The sequence below is a fragment of the Triturus cristatus genome, chromosome 10 (assembly GCF_964204655.1).
Source record: "Triturus cristatus chromosome 10, aTriCri1.1, whole genome shotgun sequence".
NCBI classification, from domain to species: Eukaryota; Metazoa; Chordata; class Amphibia; order Caudata; family Salamandridae; genus Triturus; species Triturus cristatus.
This window is the reverse complement of record NC_140593.1, coordinates 650,074,796-650,097,651: the sequence shown is the minus strand read 5'-3', so window position 1 is coordinate 650,097,651 and position 22,856 is coordinate 650,074,796. Positions and strand designations below refer to the sequence as shown.

The 22,856-nt window shown below is 45.9% G+C and overlaps 1 protein-coding gene across 1 annotated transcript in view; it reads right to left on the bottom strand.

The window, feature by feature from the left end:
- PPL (periplakin) overlaps positions 1–21,366 on the bottom strand; it is a 302,110-nt gene extending 280,744 nt beyond the window's left edge. The window contains exon 1 of the mRNA XM_085632211.1: positions 21,055–21,366. Coding sequence (XP_085488337.1) covers positions 21,055–21,116 — 62 coding nt within the window. The 5' untranslated portion in view covers positions 21,117–21,366. The remainder of the gene's footprint in view (positions 1–21,054) is intronic.
- Positions 21,367–22,856: the final 1,490 nt, after the last annotated feature.

The following is a 22,856-nucleotide window of genomic DNA, read 5'->3' as shown; positions in this document are numbered from 1 at the left end:
TTGTTGCAAAAGTGCACTCTTGCAGTACAGAATCAAGGTATGGCCCAGGACTGCCCAGTGCTTGCCTTGCAAAGTCAGTAAGCACAGCGGTCAAACCACACATGATGGACCTCTGTGGAGATGGTGGCAGTCTGCCTCACTTTCACTCTTATTTAACTTATTTCTGTCACTTGCACTCCACTGAAATAAAAGCCAAATTTATGTTTCACTTGGAACTATTTTCCTATATAAAATGGAAGGACAGTGACCCAAAGCCCATATAGTCGTAGAACATCTAGCAACATACATACTTTTAGGTGCTGCTTAAAATCAGCGAGAGGAGCGGCAACGAGGCAATCACTGACTGAATACCCAGCAGCTTTGCCATCTGTATGAACCTGCAACAAACTGGAATTATACCAAGCTTTGAGAAACTTAAGGCTATCGCAGAACCTTTGGGGATTGCCCAACGCTGTTTCAAATTGCAACTTGTGGGTGTGTGTTTGGTAATTTCAAGAGCATAAATACAAGGGCAGAGGTGCCAGATGCTTAGCCTCAAAGCATGTTATTCTTGTTGTTAAGTGCAGCACAGTTCCATTTAGGGGGATAGCAGAGCTCTAGTGCTCATTAGAGAAGTAGTACGGCGAATAAGTGCAGGCCCTGTCCCTTTAAGAGGAACCCAAATCTGCTCAGAAACAGTGACCGGACTTCCGATTGAGCACGACCCAAAACTATCAGTTATGGGAGGGTTCCCAGGGTGGGATGGGAACCAGGACAAAAGCTACTGCTCAGGATCGGGTGCATGCAGGTGGGAGGAGGGGCAATCATGAGGGAAGAAAGGTAGTGGTACAACCCAACTCACGACACCAAGCAGAAAAGTCAGCAGCAGGGTGCATACAAGACACTCTATGCTTTACAATGGTGAATGTGGCAACTGTGGGGAAGGGGGCGGTTGAAATGCAGGCAATTAAGGAAACCACACGCTTCTCTTGAAGAGGGCAATTTATTTACTTCCTCTGGCTGGTCGGCATCACTCACAATGAACAGCTGCTCAGCTTAGAATCCTCCCAAACCTAACGTTCTAGGAGAAACCAATATGATTGCTTGGGCAGGGGGAACAGAGGAACAATGGAAAACATTATCTCTACACCTGATTGCATTACTATAGGTGATTGCATTACTATACAACATATATTGCATTACAATACAACACATCTCCTCCCTTTAGTGGATATAAAGATTTTGTCAATTCTGAAAAACTTTAAAAGAAGGAGTTCTGATACAGGGGTTAAAATTGACTATCTGCTATGGTGGAGGTGTCAGCTTGAGAGCCCCTAACTACAAGGGATTCCTGTCTACGTCCCCCTGCAGGGACACTATTAGAAGAAATTGTTGGACTGGGTGTGTTAGGTAGGGAGGTACCTGACCTGGGTTGAGACACTCGGCAATAAGGTGGAACATTTACTCCATCCACTCCTGGGCAAGTATCATGCTCTCGAATGAACTAGTTAACGTCACACTTTGACACCCATATCTTATTCCAACACTTTCCATCCTGAGTTACAATACTTCTTTCTTTTACTTTGACAACTTTTACAGGCCTAGAATACCTGCTCATTCCCTTCACCGTTCTCTTGGGGATACATATCTTAACAAAACTCCCAACCTGGAAATCCTGTGCTGTGAACCTCTGTGGGGAGTAATATCTTGTCTCAGCATTTCTCTGATGGTTTGAAATGTTGCTCCGTATGGCCGCACTTTCTTGCTTAGTATAGGGAATCTTTTCATCAAGCAATTTCGTCTTAAGCCATCATGGGCATGGGCTAGAGGACTGACAACTACCCTTAAGTAGCCCGTAAGGGGATACTCTGGTTACCGAAGGGGGAGAAATCCTGCATGCCCACAACCTCTTACGAATAGATAAAATTAATGTGTCACGGCCCATTAACGCTAAGTGGACAATCCCTTTGAGGTACCTATTGAAGCGTTCCACTAGCTGATTTCACTGTGGGTCATACAAGGCAGTGCGAATGTGGGAAATGTGGTGGTATTGCAAAAACTCAGTAAATTCCCTGGAACACAGTTGGACCCTGTTGTCTGTAACTAACGTTTCAGAGAATCCCCCTGCTGAACACTTCCATAAGAAATTCCAGCACTAGAGATGTGGTGATCCTCTCTGTGAATTTTTACTTCTGATCACTTGAAATGGTAGTCAACAAGCACTAGGCCATACTGCATGTTTGATGGGAGGCCTTTGAATGGGCCAGAAATATGTAATCCTAACTTTCTCAACACCATAGTGGGCCAGGTTACACTTTTAATGAGAGGTACATGGGTTTTACAACTTTTGTCAGTAGCGGTACACACTTTTCATAACCTTACAACATGCTCGGCCTCAATGTCCATGGCTGGCCAACAATAGTATACTATAAAAAAGATTTTTTACGGACAACATTCCCGTGTGTCCCTGGTGGCCTATTTTCACTAGACCTCCACGTACGCCCTTGGGAGGAACACATTTCTCATTCCTGAACACCATATCATCAACACACTTAGTTATGGAGAAATTTGAAAGAAAGAATGCCAAACCTTCAAAGATTTGGAGGGTCACCACCCTTTAAGTATGTATTCTTTCACTTTTCTTAGTTCATCATCTTTAGCATTCTTCGTAATCCACACACTCTTCTCTATTCCTTCTGCAATACGTCTGCACACATCACCAATACATGCTACCATGTCACCCTCATCCATGTAATGGTTTCACTTAAGGGGTTAATCTCCAGAATGCCGGGAAAGGCAGTCTGCCAGTTTGTTGCATTTACCAGGCACATGGGAGATCTCAAAATTGTTTTCTTGAAATTTCAACATAACCTTGCAACCCGTGCTGTGGACTTCCCTCAATCCCCTAGGAACAAAATTTTAACGAGGGGCTTGTGGGCTGTGTGAAGTGCAAATCTGCTGCCCCATACACAGTGCCTAAAATGGCCTTTGGCCCAAACACATGCCAGTAGCTCTCTTTCAATTACAGAGTATCTCCGTTCAGTCTTGCTCAAAGTTCTGGATGCATATGCTACTGTTCATATTTTGTTGCCAGCCCTTTGTGAGAGGATGCTGCCTAGCCCATAGGCACTGGCATCGCCTGAGATAATGCACTATTTTTCTTCAACGAATGGTTGCAGAGTGGGAGCCTCCGTTTTCTGCCCCTTGATGTTGATAAAAGCCTTGTTTTGTTCGTCTCCCCTCACAAATTCTGCATATTTTCTTAACAATTTGCGTAAGGGTGCCATTAAGGTGGCGAAGTTCTTGATAAATTTACACTACTATTCGCATAATCCAGCAAAGGATCTCAGCCTATCCTTGTCATCTGTGGAGGGGCAAGACGTATAGCATCAACTAGGGATTTCTTTAGTTTTACTCTGTTTCCTGAAATCAAGTGGCTGTGGGAGGGATGGTTGGAAGTAGGAACGAGGAGGCAGGATGTATTTCTTAATTAATTCTGATTTTATTTTAAGTCACGATAGATAGGGGTAATCAAAAGTGGCGGTCTTCTTTCCTTGAGATAATTCTTAATTTCTTCTTTTCCTCTAGGTCGTCGCCTTCTTCGAGGATGGTGTGACCCAGGAAGTTCGGGAAACGAAGAAGGTGGCGGTAAGTATCTTTAATTGGTAGAGGGAGATTTAGGATAGCATCCTACACCACACCCAGGGGTGAGAAAAAAGATATACCTGGACTAAAGGATCGTGCCTTATAAGCAAGACATCTCTACAGGTTTGTTGGTGGCCCTAGTCCTATTTTCCTGACTTCTTGCGTTCCACAAAAGTTGGAAAAAAGGGGGGAGGAGAAAGAAACCAAATGAGACGGCCCAAGAAATGATTTATAGGACAACCAAAAAAAACACAATATAGCCCTTAAAGTATACTTGTCAAGATATGCTCTCACTCCCTTCCAATGCATGGATAGTACTGATACTGACTTCCCCATACACTATGCAGAGTATCTGGCAAGCAACCTGTGAGAATAGTTCATCTTCACTACTTCACTACTCCCTGGGCTATGTCAAGGTAGTGAGAGAACACTGCATAATAGATCAGGCCCAAAAAATAAAAAAATTAAACCTTTAATGCCCTTCAATATGACTGAGAGGGGGGAAAAAAGGAGAAAAAAAACCTTCTGGACGCAGTCTACCTTGCGTCCCACAACCCTTACCCTGGCCTATATTTAAACTGGTCCTCCCTCTAACTCCTTTCCCCTGCCTGGAGCATGTACCGAAAAAGCCGCAATTCCACTGAGGGATTCCACCACTCCTCACTCCAGTCCTCTGGGGCCTCGGTGTCTTCGGTCTCTCCACCATCCTGATTGACCTCCGCAGTCGGTCTCTTCCTGACCTCCAACAGCGTCTCCTCCAACCTTTTGTTTTCGGCATCTTCCGGGGTTTCCACAACCCCGCCTTCAGTCCTCACTGCCCACTTGCGTTTTGGTGACGTCCTTTTCTTCTCTGTTGGGGTTACTGGATTGGGTCCGCCTTCTTACAGGTACGCCTCCTTCATGAGCAGGGTAGAGAGAGTCTGTTTTCATTTGATAGACCCTTTCCCTCTCTCTGTTACAGGTGAAGTGTTGTCGGTTTTCAGGGGACAAGCAGGAGAACCGCCGTAACACAGGTAAGTCAGGGGCTATTAGATGGGGTTTACCTGTGTCTTCCTCACAGTGGCCTAGATATTCCACCTCTGACTTCAAAAGTTCACATTTGTGAGAGCTTACAACCCCACCTCTCTCAGCCTTCTGCATACTTTGCGGAGTACTTCTTTGTGTTCCTTTTTAGTCTTTGTGAAGATCAGAATATTATCCTGGAAGAAACAAACCTTGGCTTCAATATCTTTGATAAGAGGAAACATCATTCTTTGGAACACAAAAGCAGTGGATGATATTGCGAAAGGTATTCTTTTGTACTGATATACTCCACAAGAAGTAATGAAAGCTTTCAAGTCCCAGGATTGATTTGACAATTTAATTTGATGATATGCATGGTGTAAGCAGAGTGGAGAAGACCTCTGCTCTGTGCAGTGTTGAAAGGAGATAAATGATCCTAGGCAGAGGATGGCTATTTGCTATGATACACGCTTTGACAGCTCTGAGGTCCACGCATAACTGCATCTTTCCATCTAATTTCTGATTAGCACTATTGCAGATGTCCACTCAGAGGATTCTATTTCTTTGATAATATCATCCTTATGAAGTTTCTCCAACTGTTTTTATAGGTCGCTTCTTGAGCTAAATGGCACAGTTCTCATTTTTTGTTCCTCTGCACTAGAATTCTCTTTTATGCTTATGTGATTGGTAAACCCTTTAAGTTTTCCAATCCTACCACAGAAAACTTCAGGGAACAAGTGTTGATCTTGCACTCCTGGATCATCTTCATTGATGACCATGACCGGTTCAGCAGCACAAGGATTTAATATTATCTTCAAGAGACATTGCTCTCTCTCTAACTCAACACACAGACTCCTGTATGAGCAATGTATAGTTCTACTTTCGCCAATCCCTTTTTGATACAACACTTTGGTACGAAAGCATCCAATCAGACTTATCCTGTTCCCATCGAATGTACCCGCTTGGATATCAGCTGGAAGCAATGATATGTGATCTGTTGACCAAGTTGCCTCCAGAACGTCTTTGCGTATTATAGTAACCAGTGATGCCGAGTTGGCTAGAAATGTTAACTCTGCCCCCTTCTGTTGGAGTTCACATCTGGGAGGTATCAAGTTTTCAAAGTCATAATTTCAAACTAGTCTAATCACCAAGATCAGACTAGTGTTTTCCTCCTCACTTCTTACACTGATTTCACTGATCCCTTGTTCAGATATTTGGGCACCTTTTGCACTGCTACCCTGGCGTCCTTTGAAGTTAGCGAGATGAGATAGGCTTCCACATCTGTAACATTCCATTTTGGCTCCTGGTCTCTTCTCTTAGTGTAGATGGCTTTTGTTGCCAAATTTCCTCTCTTTCATTAAGCATACTTCTACTTCCTTCTTCGGATCTTTGGCTTCATTAACCTTCTTCACCCAGGATATAGATTGCTTTTTAGCTATCGCCGATTTCACCATCTCTTCTGAGCGGACGTGCGATCGCAGTAAGGCTTTTTTAAGTGGTTTTACTCTCTCCTCGCTGTGAAACTTTTTAAACTTTTAAACCTAATCTTTTAGTATTTTAAAGAAAGACTGTTCAGTACTTGTACTTTCTTTCCCTACCTGGCACTCCTCTGACCCGCACAAACCACTCTGCTCCCTGGTCCACCACGGGCTTTCCCGATTGCGTGGAGGGAGTACACAGCAACAACTTTTTCATTTCCGGGCAGTAGGTGGGGGGGGGGGGTAGTCTCAGGGTTAGCAGTCCAGCTGCCTAACCTATTTAAATACATGCTAAACATGACGCGCAGCGGGCACGCTAAAGGCAAGCACCCGTCTACATCCGGTCGAGGCCAGGGGCCACAACCCCTGTCTGTGTTCCTACAACCAGAAGCTCTAATACCCCCCAATCTCTCCACTGCCTTAGAGGAAAGGTAACTGGTAAATGTTTACACTCTATACTACCTTTGGAAGATAACACCAACTGTCCCCATTGTGCTTTTAAATTTTGTCTGTCTCCTGAAGTCTTGATACCTCCCAAAATGCAATCTTCGCTAAAGATGTTACTACTGAATTAGGGATCATTCCATAATCAAGCCACTGAAATCTCTATGCTATTAGAGGAGGAACGCCCAAACGCTCTCTTCCTAACAGAAACTTGGCTCAACAAGGAGTCCGATCCAGTCCTCACACAATCCCTCCCTCATAGCTATCTTATACAATGGGTGGATCGTAAGAATGGCAGAGGGAAGGCTTAGCAATCATTTTTAAAGATCTGTTTAATTGTCGCATAACTGCAGATCCTTTACCGGATTGCGAGAACCTCTCCTTATCCATAGGCTTCTCACCCACCCTTACTTTTTTAGGTCTATTAATATACAGCCCACCTGGGGCTTATGGACAATTTCTCAAGGCCTTCCCTGAAACCATTGCTAACGTTGCCAGCTCCCCCTCCAACCTCACGGTGTTAGGTGATCTCAACCTACATCTAGACAATCCCCTGGACTCGACCGCGGTTGAGGTGATTAGGAATCTCTCCGTGCTTCAGTTAAAACAGAGAGTCTCTGGACCGACCCATATCATGGGGCACCTACTTGATCCCATTTTTAGCAACTGTGATGAACTCTCAGTAGGAGCACCATCACGCTGCCTTGGTCAGATCATTTCTTGATCCCCTTGTCATGGGATATCATAGGTCCTATCTCCTCTTCCAACTTAGTTGGTAGCAAAGAACGCAACTGGTCTAAGCTTCCTCTAGAACAATGGATATTTGTTCTTGAAGCCACTAGGCCAGCTAGCGATCCAAACCCTATTTCGGCAAATGATAAATGTAACAACTGAATCGAAATTTCTTTAGAAGATGTTCTTCCTAAGAAATCCACTTACAAAAAATGTAGACAGAGGATCTCTCCATGGTACTCCCCAAAATTACGGGAACGTAAACAAATCTGTAAAAGATTGGAGAGAAAATGGAGAAAGGACTTTGCGGAATCTAGTAAACTAAAATACAGGGAGGCAATTAAAATATAGCAAGCCGGAATCAAAGCAGCACAAGCTTCCTATTTTGAGGAAAAAAATAATCTAGCATCTAACTCCGCATAGGAAATCTTCTGCATCGCCAAAACGCTTTTAAAAATGCCCCCTGCAACAATTAACCACGGATGGTGCCTTCGCCCGTTGCAATAACCTGGCTGAGTTTTTCCACGAAAAAATACAAAATATATACTCAACTTTCCCTCCTACAGACAGTTATAAAAACCTGGCCCCTATCACTGCCCCACCCCATTGTACTCAAGCAGTGCTGGAGCAAATCCCTCTGTTGGACCGTAAAACCTTAGAAACCATCATAGCTCGTGTTAAATCTGGTTCCCCCAGGGACCCCGCACCTCTCCATGCTCTGACCTCAGCTATTGGAAACATCCTCCGAGTAATTCTTGAATTGGTAAATGCTTCCATCGCCACTGGAATGGTCCCTCCAGCATGGAAATGTGCAATGGTGCAGGCTCTTCTAAAAAAAATAATAATCTTGACCAGGATAATTTGGGGAATTATCGCCCATCTCCTTCCTCCCCATGCTCAGTAAGATCCTAGAGAGGCACGTTAATACAGTTTTAGTAGAGTTTTTAGAATCCAACAATCTACTTCACCCTTCGCAGACAGGCTTTCGTCCCCAACATGGGACCAAAACCGCCCTTTTAGCAGTGACTGAGGAGTCCAGGAGAATTCTGGATCAAGGTGGTACGGCGGCTATCATCGTCCTGGACATCAGCGCTGCATTTGACACCGTTAACTACAATACGCTGATCCATAGACTTAGGAGTCTGGGAGTGACGGGTGATGTCATTACATGGATGCAGTCCTTCTTAGAAGAAAGGTCCTTTCAGGTCTTTGAAGGCGACATCATATCCAAACGCATGTCCTTCAGTTGTGGTGTGCCCCAGGGATCCTCCCTGAGCCCCACACTGTTTAATGTCTACATGAGTCCATTGGCAGAGATACTCCGTCCATTTGGCATAAAAATGTTTACCTACGCCGATAACAATTAGCTTGTGGTGGCTTTAAACCATCCCGAAAATTCATCTTACGGCCTAGGAAGTTGCCTAAAGGAGGGGGACAAGACGGAGCTTATGCCCCTCGGTAGCTCACCAACTTTCAACTCAGAGCTGCTTTGGCCCAACTGTCTTGGCCCTGCTCCAGAACCAAAAAGCAGATTAAAAGCCTGGGCATCTGGCTGGATCGCTCTCGGAGTTTTGAATATCAGGCGACAAAATTATCGGCCACGTGTTATGGCCTGCTGAGGATGCTCTGCAAAATACTCCCTCTCCTCCCATTCCAGGCAAGACGATTTATGGTTCAGGCTCTTATCCTATCTCGCCTGGACTATGGGAATGCTCTCTATTTAGGATCCACAATCTCCAAGCTCCAGATCCTCCAAAATTCGCAGCTCGCCTGCTCCTCCAGAACCCTTACCGGCAATCTACAAAACCTGCACTGAGGAACCTTCACTGGCTGCCTATCAGGGAGAGAATCAAATTCAAGACTATGTGTATCACACATAAGTCCTTATGGGGGAATGGACCAACAATCAGTCGATCTATGATCACCCCTTCCCACCCAAGCAGAAACCTCAGTTCGGCGTCCCTCTCTCTCGCCCTGCTCCCAAAAATAAAGAGAGCTAGATGTGGCAGGCATTCCTTCTCCTACAGCTCGGCTAAGTTATGGAACGCTCCCCCCCCCCCCTCCTCAAAACCTGTTTTTTCAAAGGGGTGACTATGCGCTCTATAAATGCTTTTTCATTCATTCATTCTTCTAGAGATGGGTTTTCCATGATCCACAGATGTTTCTTGAATTTTCCTTATATTGGTATTCACCATCAGTTGATCCCTCATCAGTTCATCGGTCATCATACCGAAACTGTAGGTGGTGAAAAGACTTCTCAAGGCTGTTAATAATTCATCAAAACATTCATTTTCCCTTTGTCTCCTGGTATAAAAGTGGTATCTTTCCAGGGTGGTACTTATAGTAGGTTTGATCCCTATTTTTAGCCTCAACGTTGCCTTCTCAAATTCATCTGGATCCTCCTCCTCATTGGGCGATGGTACTTTGGGAAGGGATCTGAACATTTCTTGACCTTCTGAACCTAGTAGGTAGAGCAAGATGCATTTTTTTCCTTTCAGTATGCATCTTGCCGGCATCTATGGCTGTTAGATAGGTAGTAAACTCTTCTTTGCACCTTTTTCCCTAAACTGGTGGATCTCCTTTGGTCTGTAAAAATGTGTAATGCAGATCAAATTGCATGATGACGTTGTTATATTGATGACAATGGCAACTCTACTTGAGGTAACTGGCTTTGTTAACCAATAACGAAGAAGGATTCACCCTTTGCTCTCTAAATGTGATAATGAATGTAACTACAGATGCATCAGAAAACTGAAGCGCTTGACAGTTGACAGGTAAAAGTACTGTTCTCAATTGAAGTTCAGTTTTGCATCAGGAATATTAACCCCTCCGCCGCAGCGCTGGGGGGTGCGGGGGGGCAGCGCGGTGGCGCGGTGCTCATGACGGAGCCACTCCGTCATGAGCCACGGTTGGGCGGTGCTCATGACGGAGTGGTTCCGTCATGACTCCGCCCACAGCGCTAATCGCCCGCACAGGCGGGGAATTAGCGCCGTGTGGGCGGCGCGGCCGCCAACGGCCGCAGCATGACGGAACCACTCCGTCATGAGCACACGGCAACCGTGGCTCATGACGGCGTGGTTCCGTCATGAGCACGGAACGAGTTAAAGCACATCTCTGCTAAATGTCTGAAGCGAGTATGACAACTCATGGTATAAACTGACAACAATTCAGTTTGATCTAGTGTATATTAGCAATGGCATTGTTTCCTCCCAATGTCTTTATCTTCCAGGCCTACTGGAACGAGGCAGGTTCATAAGCAACAGTACGTAAGCAACAGTCTTGAGCAAATTTGGCTTTTTGAGGTAAATTAAATAAATTTAAAATGGCCATGATGCGGCTGGAACGCATGGATCAAAGACCAAGCAACTGAGACCTACCTCATTAATATTCATTCATATTCATTAGGTATGTCTATTTGCGATCCACTGGGAATCGCAGTAAGTGTAAAACACACTTTCGTACATTAGTGTTTGCGATTACCAAATAGCAAATTGCAAAACTTTGCAATTTGGTAATCGCAAACACTAAGCTTTGAACATCTGGCCCCAAGAGGCAAGTCAGTTGCCATATGTACCCTGTATGCGGCCTATATTTTTTACAAAGACAGATCAACATTAAAGGCAATTAAATTAAACACAAGAGAGGTTTTTGTACAGTGCACAACCTGCATTTGCTTAGTAGAAGGCGCTCCCATAAGTGATGATGAGCAAAACGGAGGCTCTGTGAAAAAAGTAGTTGCCTAGAATCACACAATTTGGTCAAGAAGAGAAGCCCAGACTGATTCTAGATTTTCCAGTTTCAAACTGTGAATTTTCAGCCACCAGACGGATTTCTCTTTCTGACATCAAAGGTTAACACTTTGTCTTTAATTCTTGGAGAACAAGATTAGAGCGAAGATGACCAGCAAAATCCCATTACTGTCATTACTCAATAGCTCCTACACCGTTTTCAGTTCCACAGGCTGTGCATACAGTCCCCAGTCAGCGAAAGTGAAAGGGCCATAGGAAATAGTCCAAGGTTTCAAGTTTTCAATGGTGTTTGCTCTTTATACATTCACAAAGGGCCTGTGACGCTCCTAGCAATCAGACCCGACAAAGTGTCAGTCTACCCTCAGCCTGGTGAAGGCAGAGTGGGAACCATGCACTGTGGCTGACAGACTCTGGGTGTGGCCCTATTCCAGCTAATATCCGGCGGGATGTCACTCAATGGCCGCTGTGTCGCTGATCAGCCCGCCCACCCTCCACTTTATTGATCCCTCCTTACTGAGTCCATATAGATTGATGCTGCTTCGTTTCGGCCGCGTCTAGCTCTGAAGGCATTTCTTTCTCTCTAAGCAACTCCATGCCACGATCCCGTGAAACAGAGCTGCCACTGGCAAATACTGCCACTGAATTGATAACTGTGGGCTCCCTAAAAACTATAAACATCCAAAGTGCATTTGTTGGCCTGTACACAATGTGGATATGTTCGAACTGAGTGTGAAAACGAGGCTAACAAACAAAGTACCAGTACAAGTACTTCTAAACTGCAATTGCTTGAGTAAATGTCATTTTTTAGGGATGAATTTGGTAATAAAGGAGGCACAGCTCACCATCTCCGTTTCATTAATCGACATTTTGTTGAGTTTTCGCTGCAAGCACGGGGTAAGGACAACAGTAATAGCCTTGAGTTGAGCTGAGGAGGGCCGCTGTGCACATAGCATGCGGAGGGTGCGTTTTATGAGGAGGAGGATTGTAAACCGTCTTCAGCATTTACATGTGGTAAGAGCAGCCAATGCCGCATGATTCTTGCGAAACCAGAAGGTAGTTAAAGCATATTCCTGATATGGAGCTATCGATCCTTAATCAATGGATCATGTTTCCCCATAAATCAGACCTCAGTGGTAAATGGGTCATTCACAGTTGGTTTAAGGAACCCCAGGTCAGTGGCCCAAAGTAGCCTGGAGTCCCCGGGGGCTGGTGGCGTGGCGGCTACAATGCCACAGCATCATCAGAGCCTCTGTGCAAGGCTTCCCACTGCCCTCTTGAATGCAATCATTAATAAAACTGCCACTATTCCGAGTCCTGGCAGCGGTACCCTGGTGCCCCCTGCTTAACAAAGGCGACAACCTGAAGCAGAGTACATAGGGCCATCACAGTTTCAGGGATTGGGGCAAACGTATATGCCAACTCATTAGCATGCCATTGAAATGATTGAGCACTACCAAGAAGAGAGGCCGCAGCCAGGTTTGCTCTGGGGGTGAACGCCAGCCGGGCTCGTGTTTCCCACACCCGCAGACGCGGTCACGTCTACATTACCAGTTTTTAGGGCTTTTCAAGCAACATTACATTTCATATTAGCTGATTGTGCTATTGCTTATCAGAGGGGCACGTAATGATTGTCTGAATATTATCAGAGTTAACTCATTAAGAACTATTGGTAACATTTGTCAATTTACACAACAGGTCGTAATACATAGTATTCTCATTTAGGAGATCTAATATCCGAGAAGAATTTACTGTAAAATCTATCTCTCTGCACATTTGTTTAGCCCCACAGAGCATGCCTATGTTAATTACATGTTTAGTAACACATTTTGAGCTAAAGGTTTGGGGGATCCTTTGATAACTAGGATCCACATGTCGCGTCCCTCTGTATGGCATGCAACACCAGTTACATTTCTTACGGAGCAACTCTGGTTTGGCCGGTTATCATTGCCTGTGGTCTTGGAGATTACACGTCTGAATGAATATTGGAAAGATACGAGTCAGAGGGGACAGTATTTACAGCCGGCAGCGATGGAGTACCAACTTGAACCTGCAGTCTTCTCTCTATGACCACAAAGTATCCTCCAATGGGAGCCAATGTGAGAGTATTTCAAATCACTGATGGCGATCTCTGTTTCACAAAGCTGGCATTGAGGAAGGCATTCAGCCGAAACGCGTCTGCCAGGTGTTATAGAAATGGCAACTTTTTAAGAATTCAATTGAGGGGGTTGGGATGCACACCATGTAGTCAGTCATTTACAAAGTTTATCCAAGTATTCCAAGAGTGCGTGCAGACTGGTAATGTGGCATGCCCAAATGCCACTAGAATAAACAACAATTGCTAGAAATGGGGCAGCCTCTTGCCCCCAACCAGACGCACAGCAGAACGCCGCCTTCTTTGGCGATCGTGTATACCATTAAGTTCATCCATATAATCATTTAAATCTATATTGATCGTCTTTTAACCTTCATTTCATTTTTGTAATTTGAATCCACTTTCGGAAATTACTGCCTGTTTTCAAGTTTCTAATATTCAAACTGTGCCCATCCAGGCCTCTTGAAAGAATACGAATGATGCAAAGTTCATCACCAGCAGTGTTTTATTGAAATCCCAATGCATTTCGGGCTGAGAAGCGCCCTTCGTCAGGGGTCACTGCTGAGGAAAATTAAAATCCTTCCATTCTCAACATCGTCACGGCTTGTATAAGTATGGTAATTTAGGAATGAGTTGGAACACCATTCAAAACATGTCGACGGTAAGCAGTGTGTGCATGGAACACGAACTTCAAGCAGAGGAGAGGGACTGATAGCAGTGCTGGGGCCCTCACAAAGCTTAAGTTAGTAAAAAACATAAAATAGATAATCCTTTAAATAAAAATGAAACAAAAAAAAGAGCATACACAAGTCCCTGCCCCAGTATTGAAAGGGACTACTTTCTCGCTAGGTAATAACATTGTGCTCTGGCCGAATGTTATTACTCACAGAGAATGGAACCACTTGCTCAAATGGGCCAACCAGGTACCCATGTTGTATGCTGTGGTGGACGGAAGTAAAATGTGAATGGCTGTTGAACAGACTAATGGATGAAGAGAGATGCCAGAAAGCTCCATTTGTAAGTATATGATAATTATATAATTGTATATTAAAAATAAACGGTCTTGGCTAATACCAAAATGAAAAACACTCGTCATCTACATTATTGCATTTCAAGAACAGCCGGAAAGCAGTGTTTATCACAGCCTTCAAACTCTCACCAAACCCTGATGGATGACTCTCCCGGTAACCAACCCTCTCTCGACACCTCACAACTCCACAAACAACGACACCAGTAGCAGCAAGTGAACAGACAAGTTCAGGGTGTATCCATTAATGCTAATGATACTCTGTGCTCACTTCTGAAAAATAGGTGCTAATGATACTCTGGGTTCACTTCTGAAAATTGTAACGCATTATTATGGTAGTCGATTATAAATTAAAAACAAAACTTTAAAAACACAGTCTGAAAACTTGATTTTGAAAATAAAAATCATGAAAATGCAGTATCATACCTCCTTGACATTGCATTAATTACAAGTTCAGAATTATAGGCAAAAACTAAACCCATAAGTAAGATTTAGTTAGACACTGTAGGCTAGCCCTCACACTAATCCCAACAAAATCTCAGGAGCTGATGCACAAAGCCCTTTTGAGGTCGCAAACCCTACAATTCACAAAATCACAGAGTTTGCGACCACAAAAATAGCTTTTTTCTTTTTTTTTACAAGTTGCTAAGGGTCTCTTGTACATAGGTGTTTTGCCGGTACGAAGCCCAATACAGGATCTGCAACAAAAAAACGCCATTTTACAACATGGCAAAGCCTTTTACAAGTCAGAAAAGTCTTTGAGACTCACAAAACGGGTTTTGTAATTCACTCCAAATCAGAGCTGGGAGGGAGTGTGAAAGGGGAGTCCCTCCTAATTACGATGTTCACATTGACGTGTGTCTGATTTGCAAGCCCAATTGCAGTTGCAAACCGTTGATCTGATACGGACACCCGAGCTGCAGTGGTACCTGATTTAAAAAGTTGAAGTTTCCCAGTGTCATCTTGCCCTTTTGCTATCCTGTCGCTCGGTGGTAGCAGGCCGTGGTCCACATGCCCCTGCATGGCTCCTAGCGCCTTCAAAAATGATTTTTTTTTTGTCAAAGCAGCACCTGTTCCTTTAAAAAACGTTTCTCCTTTAGTAATGCGAACACAGGGATGGCGGTCTGCTGTCCCTTGTGGGGCACCGTCCCTGAGTCCGTAGCCAATCGCAGGGAGTCCCTAATTGCGAACCGTCCTCCTAATATTTATCAATGAAGTCGTTTTGTGACCACTGCAAATGGACGTTTTGTGACGTGACCTACTAGTACATAGAGTGCATCACACTGACTAGTGCCAAGGTGCACTCAGTATTTACGACCTGCCTGTCCGTACCTCAGACCCCCGATTCTTAGCCTAATCCTAAATAAATATCTCTAGCCAAGCCCCATCCCTGACCTCAGGGCTAAAGGTAACTCCTCTAATACGGACTTTAACCCTCCCCAAAACCAGGCCTGTACTGAACTGCAGCACTAACCCGTAGCCCAATCCTGTACCTTACTCACAACATCAGTGTCCAGGCGTTTCCAATGGTTTTTAAAATATTATCTTTCAGCTTTAACTTCTTTAGTTTTTAAGGTCAATCTTTTTATCAGACACCAACTGTGAGGGCTTCAATGGAGTAACACTGCCATATATAAAATCCAAATTAAATTACTGTCAGCTTGTTTCCTGCAGCGTCTCCCAACGCCCGCCCCCTCTTCCGCTTTCTCGGAAAGACGGGATTGGGTGTCAGCCAGGAATAGTGCCAGCCGCGAGCGGCAGGGAACTCTGTAATACGAAAAGTGGCACTTAATATAGCACCAGAAAGTCAAGGTCACAGCTCGGCGCTGGCGGGGTCTTTCTAGTGCAGGACGCACAACCCGCCATCCTGCTCACTGCCCAAACTCTCACATAACCCTCACAGTGAACGCGTCCCTTGCCGTGCACAATCGAAACAATACAAAATACACTTTACTGGCATGACAAGTCAAGCTAGTATTAAAAACCTAAGTGCGTAATGAATACATTGTGTAGTACGTAATTCCCGGTCTGTTTCCCATGAAATACTACTTAGCCCTGTGTCATCTCGTCTGGTGATATGCAGGGACCTGCGGCATTCTCCCCCAGAACGTCACTGAGAATGAGGCAGGGGGTTGCTTGTGTTTGAGGAGCTCTGCATTACCCTTTTAACCCTGTAAATATTCACACGAATGCGCGTGTTCTCCTCACACTGCCCATGCGAATCAGAGTGCCTGCCCCAAAACCAGGCTCGCAGCCTGACCTTGTGATGGCAGAACCGCAGCTTCCGTCACCTTACACGCCTTCTCACCGTGTACACCATGCTTCACTATGTACATATGCCGTACTCTGTGTACTTCCCACAGTGCAGTATTGAATAACCCTTTATCAATCGATCAATCGGAATTTATAAAGCGCTGCTAATCACCTGTAGGGTATCCAGGCACACACCTTCTCACTGTGTACACACTGGTCCCCCCTGTACATATACCGTACTTTGTGTACTTGTCACAATGTAGCATTAGTTCAACCATCAGTGTGCCCACCCTCACTCAACATGCTGCAATAGTCTATACCCTGACAGGTATCCCTCTGCACTTGAACCCCCCCCACCCCCCAACCCCATCGTTCCCTCCGAGAGACGCGGCCCCCTGCTCTGAGCAGGAACGCAGTGCAGCTATCCTGCCTTCTTTGTATGTCATGCCTTGAGCAAAAAAAACATCCTATAATAGCCAAGGGCTCGCAATAGTTTCTTCGATGTTTTTGCACACCTGGGCTTTTCTGACATGTTATCCAAGGAGCTGCCAGGCGGGGGCTCCTATGCGCCCTCAGCAGAGTATGGCAGTGAGGGGCTTTGCCAATCCATCTATGATGCTGGTGGAGCCCGCCTCACTATGCTGGGGGGTGGGGGGCGCTTAGGGGTGGATAGGTTTCTGCTCACCGCTTTCCAAACTCCACCTGTGGACCTTAGGAGGACACATTTGTTTCACCAAGCTTTATTCAGAGCATTAAATGGGGACAACGTTTTTAGAAAAATCAACAAATTTGGCAAAATGTGTTAGTAAAACAACAAACGTCTCATCCTTCGTACTAGTGGAGTCAACTGTGACTACACAGTCCCTGACTCCGACTCTGCAAAATAGGACTAAACGTGCAGACAACTTTTCAAACATATTAGAAACCCTGATGGCACAATGCTGGACACTGTGGTTAGTAACACAAGGACAACAGTCACTACCGTACATTCTGTACATCCAACCCTACGCACAGCAGTTTAACATGTGCACATTAACAAGAGGACACCGGATAGAGGGAGTTTATAGGGGTATGAACATGGCTACTACAATGGGTTAGTATAATAATGTAGACATTTAAAGAAAATAAGAGGCGAGGTGCTCGTTGATGACAATACATCTTAAAACAAAAATAGTGGAAATCGTACTTAACCAATACAACTATAGAGCGAACCACGAGTATCTACAGGGTTCATAGAGGGAGCGCTGGTAAATTAGACATTTGGAACATCATTGTTTAAGCAGTGAAATAAGCATTGAATGAATGACAGACATTCTCAACCGTAAACAGTAGGTGGTTTACATTGAGTAAAGTGAGCCGATGTTAAAGGAGACGTTTGGTGTCGTCGAGAACAGCGGCCTGTTCAGAGGAGGAGGCAGAGCCTCGGATCAAAGCATGGGCAGGAGAGCCTTACCCTGTCACACAAAGCGCCTCGACCGAGGAGTCAGGGAAGAGAGAACAGCGCTAAGGAGGAGGAAGGCAGGCACAGAGACACACATGCCAGAGCGTGAGGACAAGGTGTTTTAACCAATGAACAGATTTAGGTCGTTTTTTTAAAGATGCATTTCTGAGGAGAAGGGGGCATTGTGTGTCCTCGATGCATGACACAAAAAGGATCTGGATAGGGCGATCTTTTTGTGCCAAGGATGAGTTTTTTCAGCTTCTAAGAAGTCCAAATGTCAAAACCTTAGGCAACTAGTATAATTTTGAGCTAGTTTGTGGTTCTTAAACCGGGACAACCAGTTAATGTACTTCAAGGTGGGAAAATCTGTCAGTTTTCTTCTACAACGGCATCGAGGTGGGCAGACCAGGCGGGCAGCCTGTGCCCTCACGGCTTCCAAGGAGCGCGTTGTGGGCGCTGCCGAATGTGGCGCTGGAAATGGAGCAGATGTGTGCATCTGAGGCAGGGCCATTGCTCAGTATGACACTGTGTTTTCAGTGATATGCAGTATCTAAGCAGATGCATAGAGTGCACAGTGCTACGAGGAAGGGCAGGGGGCATAACTCCTTCCATGTACAGCCTCTCCACTCCCCAGCAGTGGTAACAGGCGGCATACTACCGGCTCTGTGCATAAATGCGGCTCTGCCTGGCACTCGAGCATAATCGTATTGCATCGGCCCAGAGCGTGAGCACCCGAGACTACGAGCACCTGGGGCAAGAGGTCCCACGCCCGTCTCCCCTACGATGGTACTACTATGGAATATCCCCCAACACTCTAGTTACAGACGACTCCATCCACGGGGTCTGCATGCATTATTGCACTTACTCCAAATAACAGGTTTTATTGGTATAGCATCTCTCACTCTGCCGACCTATGCATATAGCGCGGTATGAGAGGCATTCCCTCTCGCACACACACACACTGTTGTGGTGCGGATTGCATCACCTGCGGAACCTTCTTTGGTTCTGGTGTAAATGCGGTCTAGAGTCTGACTGAAGGGGGCAAAGGTGAGACGGTGGCTATGGGGTAGGTATGCTGAGCCCATGAGCGCCACCGAGCACTACAATGACTAACTTGTCATACATCTCTGTTGCATAAAGATCCAGTGTTGCTGGCTGTAGCCACGGCAGTGGGCAGGAAATAAAAAGAACCCCCACTTTGAACCATGACCCTAAAAGCAATAAGCAAATGAAGCAAGCAGGCTGGACTGTCCTTAGAAGGGGCTGCTTCAACGTTCTGTATTGCTTTCCATCTCATCTAATCTATGAAGCACTGTTACGCATTAACTTATATGTTCTAGAACTCATGGCTGGATCAACACAACATCGTCTAGGAAATTGAGGACATTTTCAGTCTTCTGATCTCCAGTAGCCCTACTCTGGAGCACAGGAATTGTGGCTCTCTCCTGACGAAGGCGTAACTCACGCCGAAACGCGCGCCGAATAGCAAACAGTCACGCCACAACATTGTTTACTTTTATATATACATATTATTTTTTTATGAATGTTATGAATTTAGTTTAGACAAATGTAGAATAATATGATGTTTTTATGCACTTTTTATGAATGAATGAAATTAAATAAACAAACACATATTCTTTATATGGTCATTGTTGCTTTCAGTTTTCACTTTTAGACCCTGAGACACACAATCAGTTTTATCTTCCATGATTGCCTAGGTTGTTGTTTTTCAATATATTTCCATCTAATCTATCCATCCATCCTTTCACCTTTCCATCCTTTCATCCATCCATCCATTCTTTCACCCATAAATCTTACATCCCATCACCCGCCTATCTATCCATACATCCCACCACCCACCTTTTCACTCTTCCATACATCTTTTTCACTCTTCCGCCTTTCTTTCACTGTACCTTCCTCCCTTTACTTTTACTTCCTTTCCTTACTGTTTCCGGCCTTGATTTCATCCTTCCTTGCACACCTTTCCTTCCCCCTTCTCCATGTACATAATGTCTTTCTCATCATTGTCTATCTTACTCACTTATGATTGTGCCCCTTTTGTTTCTGCCCACTTTGACATCTCTGTTTGTAAGCCTCCATCACTCCTTACTCTGACACGTTGTTATTTGTGCGCTGTCGGCTGAAGGCCGTGGTGACAGCAAAGAACCACTGACATTTCAGAGCCTCAGTGGCGGCCTCGGCTGTACTGCTGGGGTGGGTTCATGACGCCCCTGCTGTACGGGGAGGGGAGGATGCGCTTCGAGCGGTGAACACTGAGGGTGCAGGCAAAAATTGAGATTTTTTTTTAAAGAATGTTTGTTATGCAGGCTATTCTTAAGTGGGTGTGGCCCTTGTGCATAAAAACTCCTAAGTCTCGCTCCCACGTTTGGACAATGGTGGCCGCACCCAACAGAGAGAAGACATAGATTGTCAACAAGGAGGGGCTGGTCCTCCCATCTCCACCCTACCCCCCCCCCCCGCCCCTTGATCTTTGAGACATGAGCATAGGTATGTTTCCGAATTTGACTTTCAAGGTGGTTCGGCGAGTTAAGGCATCTAAAGCGGGCTGTTTTCGCCTTTCATCCTTCAGAGGCCGATAAAATCAGTACCAACGAGTTGTGTATTAGTTACAAGTCTCCACCCATGATGATACCTATCTGGTTGACAAGTAACCCTATCCCTGTAAAACTACTGAATAGTGTGCACAGCCAAATACCTACGACGGCCACTTGTGCAGAGACACCATTACAAGTACACACAGACTCTCAATACAAGTATGCAATACCATCACAATAGCGCACAGGTATCACTTGTGTGCACAGACCATCAAGTGTGTGTGCACACTGTCGCCACAGCTGTGCCAAAACCTGCACTGCAAGAAATGTGCGGGCAGTTGCAGGTGGAGTTCGCAGACCATGGTCACAAAAGCACACGGGCAATCATCACAAACATGGTGACCGTCCGCCCTTAACCCCAGATCACAGGCGGAGTTCCGAGGGGCAAGGCGTCAGCAGCAGTACACAAACCCACTATGACTCGAGTGTGATTACAAAATTAAGTAAAAGTCGGAGGCCAGCGTAGTAAAGGATGCGAAGATGCAACGCGCCGAGCCTGGGCTGCTGACTGCTCGTGCTTCTAGCCTCTATGTACGTAGGTTCCGAACGTCACCCGACTTCAACGCCCCTCCCCGCGCGGCGCACGCGAGTACTCACGTCTTGGGCTGCACGGTGGGGCTGTACTTGCCCGTGGTCCGCTTCTTGAAGAGGGAGGTCATCGTGACTGCGCCGGTGCTGGGGGGCGGGGGGCTCGCGGGGCTCCGGGTGCAGACACCGAGGGGAGGAGAGTACTGGCAGAGCGGGGCCCGGCAGAGTTCCTGGATAATCCCCGGCGCAGGTGATCCCAGGGGCGGCAGGTGTCGACAGCCTCCTGCTCCGGACGGTGTGCAGGTACCGACTCTGGACAGTACACTGTGCTCTGCCCTGCCTGCTCCAGAGCTGCCGGCGATGGGCTGGGTCGGGCTCTCCCACTCTGGGAGGTCGGCTTGGGCTGCCCTACCTACCACAGGGCCCCTGAGAGCGGGCGGAGCCAGCCCCAGCAGCCCGGCCCTCCCTGGATTCAATTACCGAGCGAGGAGCCAAAGCAAAGGGGAGAACGCGTGGGAGAGAGAGAGACGAAACCTCCATCTGTGTTAGCGAGGGGATACCTGTGTGAGAGAGGGGCGGGGCAGAGAGGGTCGGTCTCAGAAAAGGATCTGCACGTCTCTGTGAGTGGAGTGTCTGCACGGTACGTCTGTGTGGAAGCACTTGTAGGTGGGTGCGCGTATGTACCTGTTCGTGCAGCTGTTCATCTGCGCACAGTTTCCGAGTTGAGAGAGAGTGGGTGTGTGTGTGTGTGTATGTGTATGTGTGTGTGTATATATATATATATATATATATATATATATATATATATATTTTTTTTTAAATTTATTTATTATGGGATCAAGGCCGTGTCAGCCCGAAACGCGACAGGGTGGTTGTGATGATTGAGCAACAATAAATAATTGAAGCACAGAAATTGGGTTGGACTCCGTCTTTTCCCGGGAGAAGGGAAGTTGAAAAGAACGGTGAAAAGCTATGCAGCGCGCTTCTATAGTCCCCCGCTTTGCTGGGGTGGGTCACAGGGCTCGCGAAGTCTACATGGAATCCGATGAGGGCGTTGCTAGAGGTCGAATTACCTCATTTCAATGGGCTATTATTCAGCTGGAACCGAATATGATCTTAAATCGACAGCCTTCAGCCTAAACCGTTCTTGCTTAAAAAATATAAAAGTTAAAAAAAACAATTTAAAATAATCGGAGGGAAGAGTACAGTATTATGTTATGGCAGCTAAATTGGTAAATCTGATCACTAAAAATATCTGTTTGTGTAACTGTACAGTCATAGAACTGAATCCTGGTGGGTGGACTGGGAAATAGTGGCGGGTGAATTTATAGTGCTACGATGACCCATGCTGCCACTGAAAGCACGTGCATATGCAAACCATTATTTTAAACTAGTATTTCACACAGTATAAAGCAGACTGCCACAAAGCATGCAAAGAGGTTTAGGGGCCCATTATGATGTGTTTGCCCGCCACCGTAACGGTAAACGGGACCGACCACCAGAGGTGCAGCCGTCCCGCTGTGCCCATTAGGATGCAACCGCCACCTTGGCGGTCGCATCCCGCATATTCAACATTGTGGCGGGCGGTGCTGTAAGCAGCACCGCCACAATGTTGAAAATGCATGTTGTACATTGGCATGCACAATGTGACAAGCCCCGCGTGGTGCCTGCCACCTTGTGAATCCCAATGTAGGGGGTACCATGGGTACCCCCAAGTGCAGCCCCCCAACCCCCCGGGGGCCTGCAACAGGCCCCCAAAGTAAGCTCCGCATGCCTTTCCATGGCGGTGTGTCCTCCATGGAAAGGCATTCCACCGCACACATCATAATATAGATGGCGGTGCCTGCATGGCACCGCCACCATATTATGGG